A 16123-nucleotide genomic window follows, 5' to 3' on the forward strand; every position below is an offset into this window, starting at 1 on the left:
TGGCAGCAGTTTCCAGCCCAGCACAGATCTCTCCTTCATAGATTACTCCCAGACCAGTACTTTAGCTCCAACATCTTGCAACACCATCCTCAAACTCAAAAGGCTTTAGGAAGAGAACAACAGGAACTCACGAGGGTGCCAATTCCATTTCCCGCACTTCAAATGTATCTTCAGCATAAAACACGTGGTAAGTTTACCCACTCGCTTGTTGCAACAACACTAGGTCTCAGTTAGAATGATGTCCAGTGGGGTTTGCAACACAAGCAGCAAGCCTACAATACCTCTCCAAGCGACAAATGCAGGATTCACGCGCTGTCTGCATCACGAGTAAAAGGTGGACCAAGCGATACCAATAAAACATCTGGCCTTGGAGACTGCATCACTGCTTGTACAACATCCTTTATCGCTTGCTTGATATTTACTGATCTCCCGAGCATTCTGTGAATGACATCAGCTATAAAGTCATTTGCAGCAAAGGGTAAAAGTTCTTACAAGCCCATGCATGATTACAGGCTTACCTCCACATAACAACTGGCAAAATACATTTCACCATATTTCCTCACCACAAAAATCTATTTTTCTTTTACAGCATCTATTTCAGAGAAATATATTGAGTTGTTCAAACATTCCCTCTTTGCCAACACTCGTCATCAGAAACCCCCATCTCTTGAATGAATCAGGAATAGCAAGGCCCCAGTGTTGAAAAGGCAAGATCTCAAAGAACATAACACTCCAGCCCCACGGCAAGGTACCAGTGCTGCTGTGACACAAGCCAGCCCGGCTGGGTCACCTGGGAGAGAGTGTCTGATGTTGCAAGACCCAAAACACCCAATGACAGCAGGTTATGTCACTGATGATGTGTCCCAGCATCTCTTCATTACTTCCATTGAGAATGCATTGTGCGACCACGCAGTACCATCCCAACTACTTGGATTTACCCAAGGTCTGTTTGGGTGTGGTCATGCTACCAAGACAACCTCAGGAAATTATTCTGACTACTCAATTAACCACCATTTGTAGAGACTTGAAAAAGAAGCACCAACCAATCGCAAAGATGATATAGTACGGCCCATCCAAACAATATTATTTTTCAATGCAGTAGAAAGCTGGAGTGACATAGTCATGAATGCACCACAAATCAGGCATACACTTAGTCTCAATAGCAGAAATCAGAGGCATTCTTGTATGCATTAAAGGGATGCCAGCCAGCAATTATCATCCATACCGGGGGGGGGGGCTTTTTAAAACTTATCCTGGTGGCTCACTACAGAACGTTGGGCCCCGACAGAGGACTGTGAAGTGTCGAACTCATCAAATCTCCTTCCCGAATAACCACCCATCAGCAAGACAGGCTATCACATTATCAGTACTTTCCTGGTCACCAATACAGAGAGCAGCCTTCTATTTCAGATGGAATGCTGTCCTCAGCTGCAATGAAACCAAAAACAAAAGTGGGGAGGACTTGTTCCAACACTACAGGAAACTGATGATATCGTACCATGGACAGTTATGCTTTCCTCCTCAAAGGAGGAATGCAACTGGATTTAAGGCGATTTATTGAAGGTTCTTAGGGTTGATTCCTGGGAGAAAGGGACTGTCATCAGGTTCATTGTTTACTCATTACAGATCTGAAGTGTGAGGGATGAATAATAATTGCGGCACCTCGGGAGGGTTTGCTGTGAAGAAGAACCTTCCCCAAATGGAGTAAATTGAGAACTAGAGGGCATGCTTCAGAATAAAGGGTCTCCCATCTACCATGGAGAAACGGAGACATCTCTTTCACTCAGAGGGTAGTGGACCTCTGGAATTCCTCAGAGAAGGCACGGAAGAGGAGTCATTGAAGGAAATGCACGGGTGTGATCATCAGGTAGGAAAGTATGGGTGGACCAGCCACAATCCTTTCACATGGTGGAGAGAAGGATCTGAATAGCCTTTGTCCACTTCTGTTTCTCACACATTTATTAATTACCATTGGATTTTGAATTTTCCTGAGATCGGAAACAGGTCTCTACCTCCAGCTCTCTGGATTTCTAGTTCAGTCACACCACTGTTACACCTGCACAGCCACCAAACATTAATAAGACACAGCCTACCTTCGAAATGGGAGATGGCGACAGAGAATCCACTTGGCTCCCTTGTTTGACAGAGTTCCCAACCAGGACCATAGCTCTGCAATCCTTACACGTGCCAATTGTCAGCTGTTTGCCATCGTCCACCACAAGCGCGTCAGCCACACGAGGGGCATACAGGAAGACAGGAAGCCGGGCCACCGTCACTGCTCTCAGTCCGAGGTAGCGCCTCCTCTCCCGTCTGCAGAAGAAGCACACGAACGTGTCCACCTTGTACCGCCGGGACCATGGGCTACCTGGCTGCTGTGAGTTCTTCCCACGCCACCACTGCTCCAGGAGATCGTGACAGCACAGGGCGCAGGCAGACACCGTCCCCGCCGATTCCGGGCGGCCCGAACAACGGCGGCTGGCGAGAAAGGGAAAGAAGGGCTCCTCCTGGTCCCCGGGGCGGCCGGGCGGATCGACTCTGAGCCGGTACTCCCGGCTGCCTTCCAGCCCTGTGCCGCAGAGCGGGCAGGAGGGCAGCTGCTTAGTCTTCGCGGGCCGGCAGGCCTCCGCAGAGGGGCAGCCGGCGCTGATCTGCAGGTACCTCCTGAGGAAAGCTTGCACCGAGGAGATGGCCTCGTCCCGTTCCGGGCCCGAGCTGGTCGCCCACAGCTCCTCCAGCACGCCGTGGCACCTCTGGCAGCAGGAGACTTGGCCGCCCTCAGTCATGGCCTTGGCGCTGGGTGGGCAGGGCAGCAGGCCGATGAAGGGGAAGTACATGGGGCCCTCCCGGGAGCTGCGGCTGGGGCCCCTGGAGGAGACGGCGCGGGCCGCGGGGCCGCAGTCCTCGCCACACAAGTAGCAGCCCCGCTGCTCTCCGCCCCCTGGGGCATCGCCCTTGAGGGGCACCACGTACAGGCGCTGCAACACCGGCACCTTGGCCAACTCGAAGCCCTGCCACTGCTGGAGCAGAGAGTGGTGGCAGTAGGAGCAGACCCAGGTGCTGCCCTCCGGGCCAAGGGGCCGAGCGCCAGGCGGCGGGTAGTGCAGCCACAGGAAGGGGAAGAAGGGCTGATCCGAGTCGTTCTCCTGCTTGTGGACGTGCACCCGGTGTTTGGAGCCCGGGGCCAGCCGGACCCCGCAGATGAAACAGGCCCAGTGGGAGCGACCGCCCAGCCCGGCCGAACCCCCTGCGCCCTCGGCCGGGGTCACGGGCTGCCCGTTCGGCCTGGCGCCCTCCGGCTGCCCCTCGTCCCCCGAGGACGAGCTGCCGCTGCTCCCGCTGCACCTGGAGCGACCGGGCGTACCCGAGGGGGAGAGGCCGGCGCCGCCCACGTGGGGCTCGGAGGGTCCCGGCGCCGGGCGAGGGGGGCGGCCCGCTTCCGTCTCGGGCTCGGAGAGCTCCTGCTCGGACAGGGAGGAGAGGTCGGAGTCGTGGCCGGCGGCGGGGGCGGCCGGGCTGGGGTTCCACTCGCGGGACGTCCCGCGGCCGTCGCACTGGTGCGGTCGCTTGAGCCAGTACATGCGCTTGTCGACCGGCGTGCGGGACCTCTCGAAGGAGTGCCACTGCTCGGCCAGGAAGCAGCGGCAGACGGAGCACACCAGCACCCAGCCGTCGGCGCTCACCTCCCGGGCTCCGGGAGCCGGCTCCTGCTGCGAGAGGAAAGGGAAGTAAGGCAGGCGAGCCGAGCCGGGACACTTGGCCCGGACCTGCAACCTCTGCTCCCGCCCGGGACTTATACGGCCCCCACAGATGAAGCAATGCAATCGTCCCGGACTGTGTTCCCCGGCCGAGATCGCTGCCATCAGCCGGTGCTTCCTGGACATGGGAACAGCCGCTTCTTTGTCACTCATGTTGGCTGAGAGAAATGCAGTGGCTGCTTTCACACACACACACCCTCCCCTCCTCTTCCCTGAACAGTCCCCTCCCCTCCCAGCTCAGTCACCTCTCCCCTCCCCTCCCAGCCCAGCCCCGTCCCCTCCTTTGCCGGCCACACTCTCACTGCTGTCCCGGGCGGCCGCGGCAAACTTTGCAAAGATCTCCTCTACGGCTGGCTACCGAGCGCCATCTCACAGGGAGCTTCTCCGCGGTCCCACAATGCAGCCCCTGGCCCCCAAACTTCCAGAGAAACACCCCGGGCCGCACACGACGATCCGGACTCCATGCCGGCCCGCGATGCTGAGCGGACTGCGGGACAACACGGCTCTCATACCGCCGCTTTCTGAAATTCAAACAAGGGAGCCCATGTTATTCTAACTAAAGAATTGCATACACCATCTCTCCAAAATAGTGTGCCTGAACGGGGAATTAGATATACCCTACATTCAGGTAACTCACATTTAAAGTAATCTTGAGGTTGAAATTATATATACAGTACTTCAGTTTTCTCTATTTGAATGCAGCCTGAAAGCGAATTAAATATTGCATAGTCCCTGCACTAAATTTATTTTAGAAATTGTACACCCTCAATTAATCCAGTTCAGTGCATCTTAATTACGTGCTTCTTTATTCGTATCTGTAAAGAAGGGGAAGCCCTTAGTTACCCCGACTTAGGTTACCAAAACATCCTGCCATCAGTTGTAATTTTAGGACAAATTTAGAAAATTTGCAAATGCCTGCAAGAAAATGAATCTCAAGTAAGGATATGGTGGCGTGTGCGTACTTTAATAGTAAATGAAACTTCCTTTGACATCAGTGCTGGAAACGGGAACTCAGCGAGCCGAGCAGCATCTGTTGACGGAGCTGATAACCAGAAAGGTCGACATTTCCTTTGCCGCCGCGGATGCTGCTCGCTCCGCTGAATTCCTCCAGCAGGCTGTTTGTTGCCATAGTAAATTAGCACCAAGTTTCCCCCCGCGCTCCCTGAAAGGACGGAAAGGTGGTGCTGGCAGCGCGCAAAACTGTCTCTAAAGGATTTTGCGGTTTTAAATCTGAAATATCATTCCCGAAACATCGATCCGTTTGAAAACGCAGTATAAACCACTTTCTAATCCTGTTCTGACATTTCGCTGGCTTTCTGTTAAATTTTAAGTGACAGACAAGTTTACCAGAAATAGACTCGATAATACCTTCGTTCCATTCAGCACACCACGGTTCTGCCCCTTCCAATTTACTCGTAATTTTAATCTTTATTAATATTCTAGCGCTGAGTTACTTCCACTCACGCGAGTAAAACAAAATAGAAGACTTATTAGCCGCGCTGGGAATTGGTTGCAAACTTCAACTACTATTTCAAAAAGTTACAGATTAAATTTAAAGGGGATTAAAATTCCTAAAATACTGGGGGCTTTGGATAAAAAAGAACTGTGCTCCCGCAAAAGAGCTAATTGGAAAGATAGAACAAACTTGTATTCACGGAGTGCACTTTACTCAAAACGAATTCATTTACAGTATCTGAAATGCTGTCTCAACAAGATCCAATAAAGACGAAGCCGGTCAAAATGCATTCAGGATTTTGGACAGGTAGAGGATAGTGTGGTTTTGAAGGCTGTGGGCAAATGGGAAGAACTTAGATGTTAAGTTGGTTGGCACTGCCTTCTGGGGCAGATCATTCCACATATCCACCACTCTCTGGGTGATAGTTTTTCCGCATCTCTGTTCTAAATGGCCTACCCCTTATTCTTAAACTGTGGCCTTTAGTTCTGGACACCCATCAGTGGGAACATGCTTCCTGTCTCCAGGGTGTCCAATCCCTTAATAATCTTATATGTTTCAATCAGATCCCCTCTCATCCTTCTAAATTTCAGTGTATACAAGCCCAGTTGCTCCAATCTTTCAACATATGACAGTCCCGCCATTCTGGAAATTAACCTTGTGAACTTACGCTGCATTTCCTCAATAGCAAGAATGTCCTTCCTCAAATTTAGAGACCAAAACTGCACACAGTACTCCAGGTGGGGTCTCACCAGGGCCCTGTACAGCTGCAGAAGTACCTCTTTACTCCTATACTCAATTCCTCTTGTTATAAAGGCCAGCATGCACTTTTGACATTTAAGAAAACTTGGACAGGTATATGGATGAGAGGCTTGTTAACGTGCTGTGACTAGGTGCCATATTGACCATGAAATCACCAAACAACCTTGGAAGTGTGGCAAGTTGCTTCATTACCATTTGAACAGCTGAGCTGAGGTGTTGCTTCAGGCCTCCATTGCTCTTTTCAGAAATAGTTGGCGCCAGCTCCTTGTGGCCACCTTAATTTCTTCCTGGAGCTTTGGGTTCTCCCCACGTGCCCAGGACATGTGGCCTGGTGGATTTACTGACAGCTGCAATTGCCTCTGGTGCAGGGGTTCACAACCTTTTTTTTATGCCACAGACCCCCCCCTCCACCATCGATGAGGGGGGTCAGCGAACCCCAGGAGCTGAAGTAAAACTGGGGTGGATGGGAAAAATAGCAAGGAGGCTGCACAGTCTCGGCCTCCATCACTGTTATAAGGAAATATTGGAAAGATTGCATGGTTCAAACATGAGTAATGGCTAAGAAGATAATTATAATGAATTCTGAAAATCTATAAAATGTTACTTAATAATGGTGGCTGTGAAGATACTGAATTGCCATGGCAATCAATGGCCTCAGTAAGAGTCCTACGCACACAAATGAAAGAAAAAACTGGTTTAAGGACTGTGTAAGAGGGAAGGGTTAACTTGCAGGTTGAGTTGGTACTGGGGAAGGCAAATGCCATGTTAGCATTCATTTTGAAAGGTCTAGAATGTGAAAGCAAGGGTGTAATGCTAAGGCATTGTTTAGACAGTATTTGCAGTATTGTGAGCAATTTTGCTTCCCCTACCGAAGAGTGTTCTGGGTTTGGAGAGAGTCCAGAGAAGGTGCACAAGAATAGTCACAGGAACAAAAGTGTTAATGGATGAGGAGCTCTTGATGGCTCTGAGCCTGAACTCACTGGGGTTTAGAAGAATGAAGGAGGAATCTCATTCAAACCTACCAAACATTGAAAGGCCTAGATAGAACAGATGTGGAGAGAATGTTTCCAGTAGTGGGAGATTCTAGGAACAAGAGGTCACAGCCTCAGAATAAAAGGACATCCATAGAACCATAGAACATTACAGCACAGAAACAGGCCTTTTGACCCTTCTTGGCTGTACTGAACCATTTTTCTGCCTAGTCCCACTGACCTGCACCCAGGCCATATCCCTCCAAACCCCTCTCATCCATATACCTGTCCAAGTTTTTCTTAAATGTCAAAAGTGCATGCTGGCCTTTATAACAAGAGGAGTTGAGTGTAGGAGTAAAGAGGTCCTTCTGCAGCTGTACAGGGCCCTGGTGAGACCCCACCTGGAGTACTGTGTGCAGTTTTGGTCTCCAAATTTGAGGAAGGACATTCTTGCTATTGAGGGAACGCAGCGTAAGTTCACAAGGTTAATTTCCAGAATGGCGGGACTGTCTTATGTTGAAAGATTGGAGCGACTGGGCTTGTATACACTGGAATTTAGAAGGATGAGAGGGGATCTGATTGAAACATAAGATTATTAAAGGATTGGACACGCTGGAGGCAGGAAGCATGTTCCTGCTGATGGGTGAGTCCAGAACTAAAGGCCACAGTTTAAGAATAAGGGGTAGGCCATTTAGAACAGAGATGCAGAAAAACTTTATCACCCAGATGATAAAACTTTATCACTTCAGTGCTGAAGTCCCAGGATATGTGGAATGCTCTGCCCCAGAAGGCAGTGGAGGCCAGGTCTCTGGATGCATTCAAGAGAGAGTTAGATAGAGCTCTTATAGATAGCAGGGTCAAGGGATATGGGGAGAGGGCAGGAACGGGGTACTGATTGTGTATGATCAGCCATGATCACAGTGAATGGCGGTGCTGGCTAGAAGAGCCGAATGGCCTACTCCTGCACCTACTGTCTATTGTCTATTGCATTCACCACTTGATCTGACAGCTTATTCCACACTCCCACCATTCTCTGCGTGAAGAAGCCCCCCCCAATGTTCTCTTTAAACTTTTCCCCCTTCACCCTTAACCCATGACCTCTGGTTTTTTCCTCCCCTGGCCTCAGTGGAAAAAGCCTGCTTCCATTCACTCTATCTATACCCATCCTAATTTCATACCCCTCTATCAAATCACCCCTCATTCTCCTACGCTCCAGGGAATAAAGTCCTAACCTATTCAACCTTTCTCTGTAACTCAGTTTCTCAAGTCCCGGCAACATCCTTGTAAATCTTCTCTGCACTCTTTCAATCTTATTAATATCCTTTCTGTAATTAGGTGACCAAAACTGCACACAACATCCCTTTAAAATGAAGATGAGGAGGAATTTCTTTAGCCAGATGGTAGTGAATCTGTGGAATTCATCGCTACTAACAGCTGTGTAGGCCAGGTTATTTTTTAAAGTGGGGGTTGATAGGTTCTTGATTAGTTCGGGCGTCAAAGGTTATGGGGAGAAAGCAGGAGAATGGGGTTGAGAGGCAAAATGAATCAGCCATGGTTGAATGGCGGAGCAGACTCGATGGTTAATTCAGCTCCTCAGTCGTATGATTGTGTGGTAGTTAAAAGGTTAGCACATCATGGGTCCGGTCTTAGACTTGATCCATATTCAGATCAAAGCCCGAAAGTCAACGGGAAGTCCAGAAGCTGAGGTCTGATAGCTCGGAGCCCCATGTCTGCAAATCTGTTCAAGCCCTCTGGGGAAGCTGAAAGCCCGATGTCTGCGAATCCACAAGTCCATTGGAGGCTGGTGGCCAAAGACTGCCTGTGCTGGGGTTAGAGGACGATTTACTTGAGTCGGTTGATGGGAGGGAGGAAGAGGGCTTGTTTCACAGTTGTTGCTTTGTCACTTCGTTGTGTTCTGTGTTTTGCTGAGTATGGTGGGCCCCCTATGATGGCAACACTTACAAGCCACCCCCAGCACATCATTGGGTATCTCAAAGCATTTCTGATAAATTAATATGAACAAGAAAATAAATCTGGGCTTCACTATTCTATGTTGGGGGGAAAGGAAATTGACTGAGTCTTTAGCAGCTTTGGCCGACATGATGTGACCACCTCATGACTGATTCTCAACACCTTCTCAGTTCGAAGTAAATTTTATTATCAAAGTACATATATGTCTCCATATACAACACTGAGATTCATTTTCTTGTGGGCATACTCACCAAATCTATAGAATAATAATTATAGTAGGATCAACGAAAGATCAACCAGAGTGCAGAAGACAACAAACTGTGCAAATGCAAATATAAATAATTAGCAATAAATAACAAGAACATGGGATAGAGAGGTGAGCTCATTGGTTCTGGGAACATTTCAGTGATGGGGCAAGTGTGTGTAGTTATGTCCCTTCATTCACGAGCCTGATTATTGAGGGGTAGTAACTGTGTTGAACCCGGTGGTGCAAGTCCTGAGGCTCTCGTACCTTCTGCTTGATGGCAGCAGCAAGAAAAGAGCATGGCCTGGGTGGTGAGGATCTCTGATGATGGATATTGCTTTTCTATGACAACATTTCATGTAGATGTGCCCAATGGTTGTGAGGGTTTTACCCGTGTTGACTGGGCCAAATCTGCTACCTTTTGTACGACTTTCCATTCAAAGACATTGATGTTTGCGACCAGGCCATAAGGCAGCTAGTTAATACACTCTCCACTACACATCTATAGAAGTTTGTCAAAGTTGTACATGCCATGCCAAACCTCCACAGACTCCTAAGGAAGTAAAGGTGCTGCCATTCTTTCTTCAGGGATAATGAGGGATGGACAACACCACTAGCACTGTTAATGATGTCTCCCTTCCAGGAATGAGTAAAAGGAACACAACTGAAGTCTTGGCTTAACAGATCACCCAAATACAACAATGCAGTGTGTCCTCAACACTGCTCCAAACTATCAGTTTAAATGCTGCAGTGCTGAAGTCCCAGGATAAATAAAGCTAGGACCTAGAAATTTCTGAGCACTTAGTGAAGAGTGGTACTATTCTGCTAAGGTGATACCACAGCCTGGAAAATCTAGGCAGTTAACAAACAGGCATCTGCAGAATCTCTTATGTTTATACTTTACTGCTCCACTGCAGAATCGCTTCGAGGTCAGCTCACCCCAGAGAAGTTTAAATCCTCAATGTCAAAGTTCAAAGTACGTATACAGTACACAACCTTGAGATTCGTCTTCGTGCAGGCAGCCACAAAACAAAGAAACACCATGGAGCCCATTTAAAGAAAGACCCCCAGAACAAGATCATCAAAAGTGCAGAAAAAAGAACAAATCACAGAAACAAAAAGCGAACAAGCAACACATAGAATGTTCAACATCAAACCACAGAATCCCCAAAAGTGAGTCCACAGCCATGAGCTGCCAAGGTGAGTGAAGTCAGTCCAGGAGCCAATGGCCACAGCCTCCAAGTTAGCACTGCATTGGTGGTTGCAGGTCACAGCCACAGATCCAGTTCCAATGTCAACCGTTTATTCCCCTCCGTAGATGCTGCCTGACATGCTGAGTTCCTCCAGCAATTTGTGTGTGTTGCTCAGGTTATGAACAGGGTCGGTCTTAGTGACTGTGAAGGAAACCCCAGACTTTCAGTTAAATCAGACACCAAAAAGCATTACCAATCTACTATTGAACAGTTGTGAATTATAACGATGTGTCCCTGGAGGGCCAATTTCCCGGAGGGGATACTACAAAAAAAAATCTGATCTCAGAGGGCAGAGACCAAGATGGTTTAGGGCTTGTTAAAGAAGGAATTCCTTCTGCAGTCTCGGCTTTGCAAAAGGCAACATCACACCAGCTGTATGGACAGCTCTTTCCTGTCTCCACTGCAGACAACTCTCCATAAAGCAGCAGGCAGTAACAGAGCAGAATTCAGCAACAGGTAATAAGGCTGCCACCATGCAGTTTGTAATAATGTGAAACGCAAGAGGCATTATGTGTTGAACAGCGGATGCTTGCAAAAGCACATAATAATAACATAAGTCTTTTATTTGCTCCAACCCCAGTTTGAACCCATCCTATAGCTTCAAATAAATGTTATTTCATATCTGTGGATTTGTACTCAATGAATTAAAGTTAAATGCAGTCTTTTTGATGAAGCAAATAAATTAATATTCTCACAATTTTGTTTTCTTAGATGCAGATACTAAAAGATATAGAATTAAATAAGTATAAATCAACAATAATCCAACTGAATGGGAGATTAGCCCTGGGTGATCAATTCCCAATGCTTCATTACCAGTGCTTTACTTTCTCAATTAGCGATGATTTTTTTTCTATAATAACAACACAATAAACATATTTACAAGACCTTTTTCATGAATCAAGTTCAAGTTTGACTGTCATTCAACCATACATGAATACAGCCAAACAAAACAGTGTTATTCCAGGGCCAAGGTGCAAAACACAGTACCAATAACCACACACAGCACGAGGCACGAGGCATAAGAATCAGGTTAAAATATCACCAGCATATTGTGAAATTTATTAACTCTGCAGCAGCAATACAATGTGATACATGATAAATATAGAAAAAATGGAATTACAGTAAGTATAGATATATGTGTGTGTGTGTGTGTGTGCATATTAAATCATTAAATTAAAGTAAGTAGTGCAAAAATGTAAATTAAAAGAAGTGGTGAAGCAGGTTCATGGGTTTAATGTCCACTTAGCAGATATTAGTAAAATGTGGTCACGCAAATAAAAACATAGTCCAAGACCCCGACTCTATGACTGAAAATAGTAAAATAAAGCGTTTTTGTTGATATTTAAGTGTTTTAATTGGTTTCCATTAAAAAACATAGCTACAAGTGTGGAAGACCTGTTAATATTAGCATAAAATACAAAATAAATACTTTCTGAAGTGTTTAATGAAATATTTCCCTCAGCATTCAAATAGCTGGATAAATATTTTCTTTGCAATCCCCCAGTTTGTTTTAATAATTTGCCCTTTAAAAGTCTGTCGACCAACAATACACAAATGAAATTCCTGAGATGCTTTCACTGTTTATCATTCTGAAAGATGGTTATCCGGCCTTGACGTTCCACACATGGGGACTGCAGAGTCCATCTACTATCTTTGTTCTGGAGAATTTAAATGCTTATGATTCCGATTGGTACAATCATCTGCCTTGTCATAAGTTAAAAAAGAGGAGACCTTTCTTATGCAATTGTTGGAGAGTCTTACAGTCCCTGTTCTTCTAAAGGAAGAAGTATATTTTACACCAGGACTTGGCCAGCAATACTCTAGGAATTCCACAGCTTAATCCCTCCATTCCTGGCCATAACAATTAATTTATTACATCTATTGCAAGGTCATATTTTTTAATAAAAGGTTATTGTGTGTTTTCCTACCTCTTTTTTGAGTCTAGATCCCGACCTTTACTGCTTCTCTTTGCACTACGCATTAGCCTTTGCAATTCCCTCACTTAAGTATACCCCAGCCATGCTCGAACCAAAGATGCAGCAGTGGATTTTGCCACAGTCATATCTCCTCTAAAGCAACAGAAACAAAGTGCTGGAGAAACTCAGCAAATCAGGCAGCATCTAAGGAAAGAAATAAAGAGTCGATGTTTTTGTGTGCAAAAATATTGACTGTCCCTTTGCATTAGATATAGGAGAAGAATTTGGCCATTTGGCCCATCATGTCTCCTTCACATTCCATCATGGCTGATTTATTATCCCTCTCAAACCCATTCTCCTGCTTTCTCCCCATAACCTTTGAGGGATTTACTAATCAAGAACCTATCAAATCCTGCCTTAAATATGCCCAATGACTTGGCCTCCACAGTTGTCTGTAACAATGAATTCCACAGATTCACCACCCTCTGGCTAAAGAAATTCCTCCTCATTCTCCATTCTAAAGGATCTTCCTTCTATTCTGAGCCCTTTGGTCCTAGATTTCCCCACTATAGGAAATATCTTCTCCATGTCTACTCTATCTAAGCCTTTCAATATTCTATAGGTTTCAATGGGATCACCCTTCATTCTTCTAATCTCCAGTCAGTACAGACCCAGAGCCATCAAGCACTCATCATTCTCATGAACTCCCTCTAGACTAGGGATTCCTAACCTTTTAATTGACCCCTACCATTAATTGAGGGGTCTGTGGACCCCAGGTTGGGAACACCAAGCTGGTGCCAAACATATTGTTTCACTTTCCTTTGGACTACACTGGTAAGGGAAGAGGTGGGATCTGGCATCCCTGGATCTCCATACCTCCTGCCCACTCTAGTGCCACAACCCATTGCCCTTCGATCATCATTATAAATGATTACTATTGTAAAAGTGATGTTTTAAATGTATTTGTCTACAGTTCTTTAGTGAATTCTTAAATTCGAGACCCATCCTGCCAGTACAGGGAATGGTGTATAGGTGAGCAGGAGCCTTCAACTTTGACTCCAAACCCTTGAAGTCTAATGACACCAAGTCAAACATAAACAAGGAAATCTCTTCCTGATTACCATCTACTGATCTCCTTTAGCTGATGTATCAGTGCTCCCTCATGTTCTACAAAACTTATAAGAGATGCAGAAAGTGGCAAGTGCCCATTATATACACTGGGTAGGGGTCTTCAAGATCGGTTAGCCACACGCATACAGAGCTGACCAAGTGACAGGTTCTGTGGCAGTGAAACAAAATGAGGAATAGGCTCCAAACGTGGCAAATGTAATTGTCCATGATTAAATTCATAGAAGAAACAATAGCATATTTCTCGTAGAGACAAACCTCACCCTCATACTGAGGTCTACCTCCGTCACATGACATGGGATAGACTTAGAACAGAAATGGCAATTCAAAACTGGGCATCCATGAGCTGTGGACCATTAGCAGCAGAAAAAATACATCCCGCTGCAATCTGTATCTTTCTGCCGGGTACCTCATTCTACAAATACTATCAAACAATCCTGGTTCAGTGAGATAAAGCATATCCGGAGCAGAGCAAGGCAAAGCTAAAACTGAGATGTCAACAATTTGATACTGCAACACTGAACTACAAACACACTATACATCAGGAACAGCATGCAATAGAGAGAGTTATCATCTCAGGGTTAGTATCACAGCTACCATCAGGCTGGAGGTACGGAAGCCTGAAGTCCTACACCACCAGTTTCAAGAACAGCTACCTCCCTTCAACTATTCATTCTTGAACCAACCTGCACAAACCTAATCAAAACAGTTTTGCAACACTCTTATCACCTTGATCACTTTGTATTAAAATGGACTTTTTTCATTCTGATTGTGTTCTCTTGTGTGCATATTGTTATATGATGCCATGTTCTTGTGATGCTGTTGCGATTTAAGTTTTTCATTGCACCTTTGCATAAGACAATAAATTCAACTTTGAATTAAGTGAGATCACAACTAGCAGACCTGGTCAATGCTCTGCATTCCTAGCACACCAGAATGGTTGTCTATAATTGAGTAGTTAACAATTGGAGGAGACTTCAAGAACATTCCCACCATCAGCAGGACCCAGAATATGCACACTAAAGTCAAAACTGAATCATTCATAACCATGTTTAGCCAGGAGTGTCAAATGGAGGACTCACCCAGTTTGATCTTGGGATGCCCAACATCTCAGAAACTGGTCTTTATCCAATTCGGTTTAATCCACATAACATCAACAAGAACTTCCGTATACAAAGACCAAGGAGCCAGGCCACGTCCCAGTCTTGGGCTGCCAAAATAGCCAAGTTTCTAGTGGAGTTACAACACTGGCATCTACTCATCACAGTGAAAATTGCCCGGGTGTGTCCAATTCATGCCAAAGGTGCATCAAGCCAAACTCCTATCAGTGCACTTCCAAATCACCATTGAAGTGTTGGAAGCTGTCATCAAAGGTGCTATCAAGCAGTATTTATTCAGCAATAATCTTCGTAGCAATATTCATCTTAATTAGTAAGAGCGTCAAAGGTTATGGGGGAAAGCAGGCGAATGGTGTTGAAAACAAATTAGCTGTGATCAAATAGTAGATCAAACTCATTGGGTGAAATGGCTTAATTCTGCTCCTATGTCTTAAGGTCCAGTGTGGATTTCACTAGGGACACTCCCACTCCATGACTTATCTGAGTCTTGATTTAAAAATTAATCAATTTCACCATCCACGAGGGACGAGATCATAGTGTAATGATGGAATGTTCTCCATTTACCTGAATCAGTTCCAACAATAAGTTGAACATTCTCCAGGACTAAACAGGCTGTTCGACTGATACCCCATCCATACTTCTGAACATTCTTTCCATCCACTATCACCATACCATGTCTGCACTGTTTACCATCTACAAAATATGATAGTTACTCACATGGGTACCTCTGATATCACCCACAATTCCTGCTACCAAGAAAGACAAGGATAAAAATACCACCTGCAGGTTTCACTCCAAGTCACAGGCTGCTCCAAATTAGAACGTCCTCCACGGTGTCCAAAGTTCAAAGTAAATTTATTATCGAAGTACATATATGTCACCATATACAACTCTGAGATTAATTTTCTTCTGAGCATTCTCAATACGTCTATCTAATAATAACCATAACAGAATCAACGAAAGACCACATGAACTTGAGCGTTCAACCAGAGTGCAGAAGGAAAGAAAAACTTTGCAAATACAAGAAGAAAGAAATAATAATAATGAGCAATAAATATTGAGAACATGAGATGAAGAGTACTTAAAAGTGAGTCCATAGGTTATGGGAACAGTTCAGTGATGAGGCAAGTGAAGTTATCCTCTTTGGTTCAGAAGACGGATGATTGAGGGATAATAACTGTTTCTGAACCTGGCGGTGTGAGTCCTGAGGCTCCTGTGCATTCTTCCTAATGACAGTAGCAAGAAGAGGGCATTTCCTGGGTGGTAGTGGTGGGGAGTTCCTGATGGTAAATGCTGCTTTCCTGCAATAGTGTTTCATGTAGATGTGCCCAATGGTGGGGAGGGTTTTACACATGATGGACTGAGCTGTATCTATTACTTTTTGGTCCACTGTGGGCTGAAGGACCTGTATGTCCTGTAATGTTCTATGTTGTAATTTTCTTGGACTCTCCTCCCTAGTGTCATTCACTGAGTACCTTCATTGGCCTACCTTGTTGCAAACCTGATTGGACAAGGACTAACTAATCAGGAGGGATGGATGACAGGGGTATAA

At 45.8% G+C, this 16123-nt stretch overlaps 1 protein-coding gene across 3 annotated transcripts in view; it reads right to left on the minus strand.

Moving 5' to 3' along the window:
* gse1b (Gse1 coiled-coil protein b) overlaps positions 1-3971 on the minus strand; it is a 709689-nt gene extending 705718 nt beyond the window's left edge. For 2 of the 3 annotated variants that reach the window (XM_059993213.1, XM_059993211.1), the window contains exon 1: positions 2094-3970. In XM_059993213.1, coding sequence (XP_059849196.1) covers positions 2094-3908 — 1815 coding nt within the window. In that variant the 5' untranslated portion in view covers positions 3909-3970. Of the gene's footprint in view, positions 1-2093 lie in introns of all 3 variants that reach the window. The other variant, XM_059993212.1, reaches the window with a different exon arrangement.
* Between the last annotated feature and the right edge of the window lie 12152 nt (positions 3972-16123).

Source organism: Hypanus sabinus, chromosome 17, assembly GCF_030144855.1.
Source record: "Hypanus sabinus isolate sHypSab1 chromosome 17, sHypSab1.hap1, whole genome shotgun sequence".
Classification (NCBI taxonomy): domain Eukaryota; kingdom Metazoa; phylum Chordata; class Chondrichthyes; order Myliobatiformes; family Dasyatidae; genus Hypanus; species Hypanus sabinus.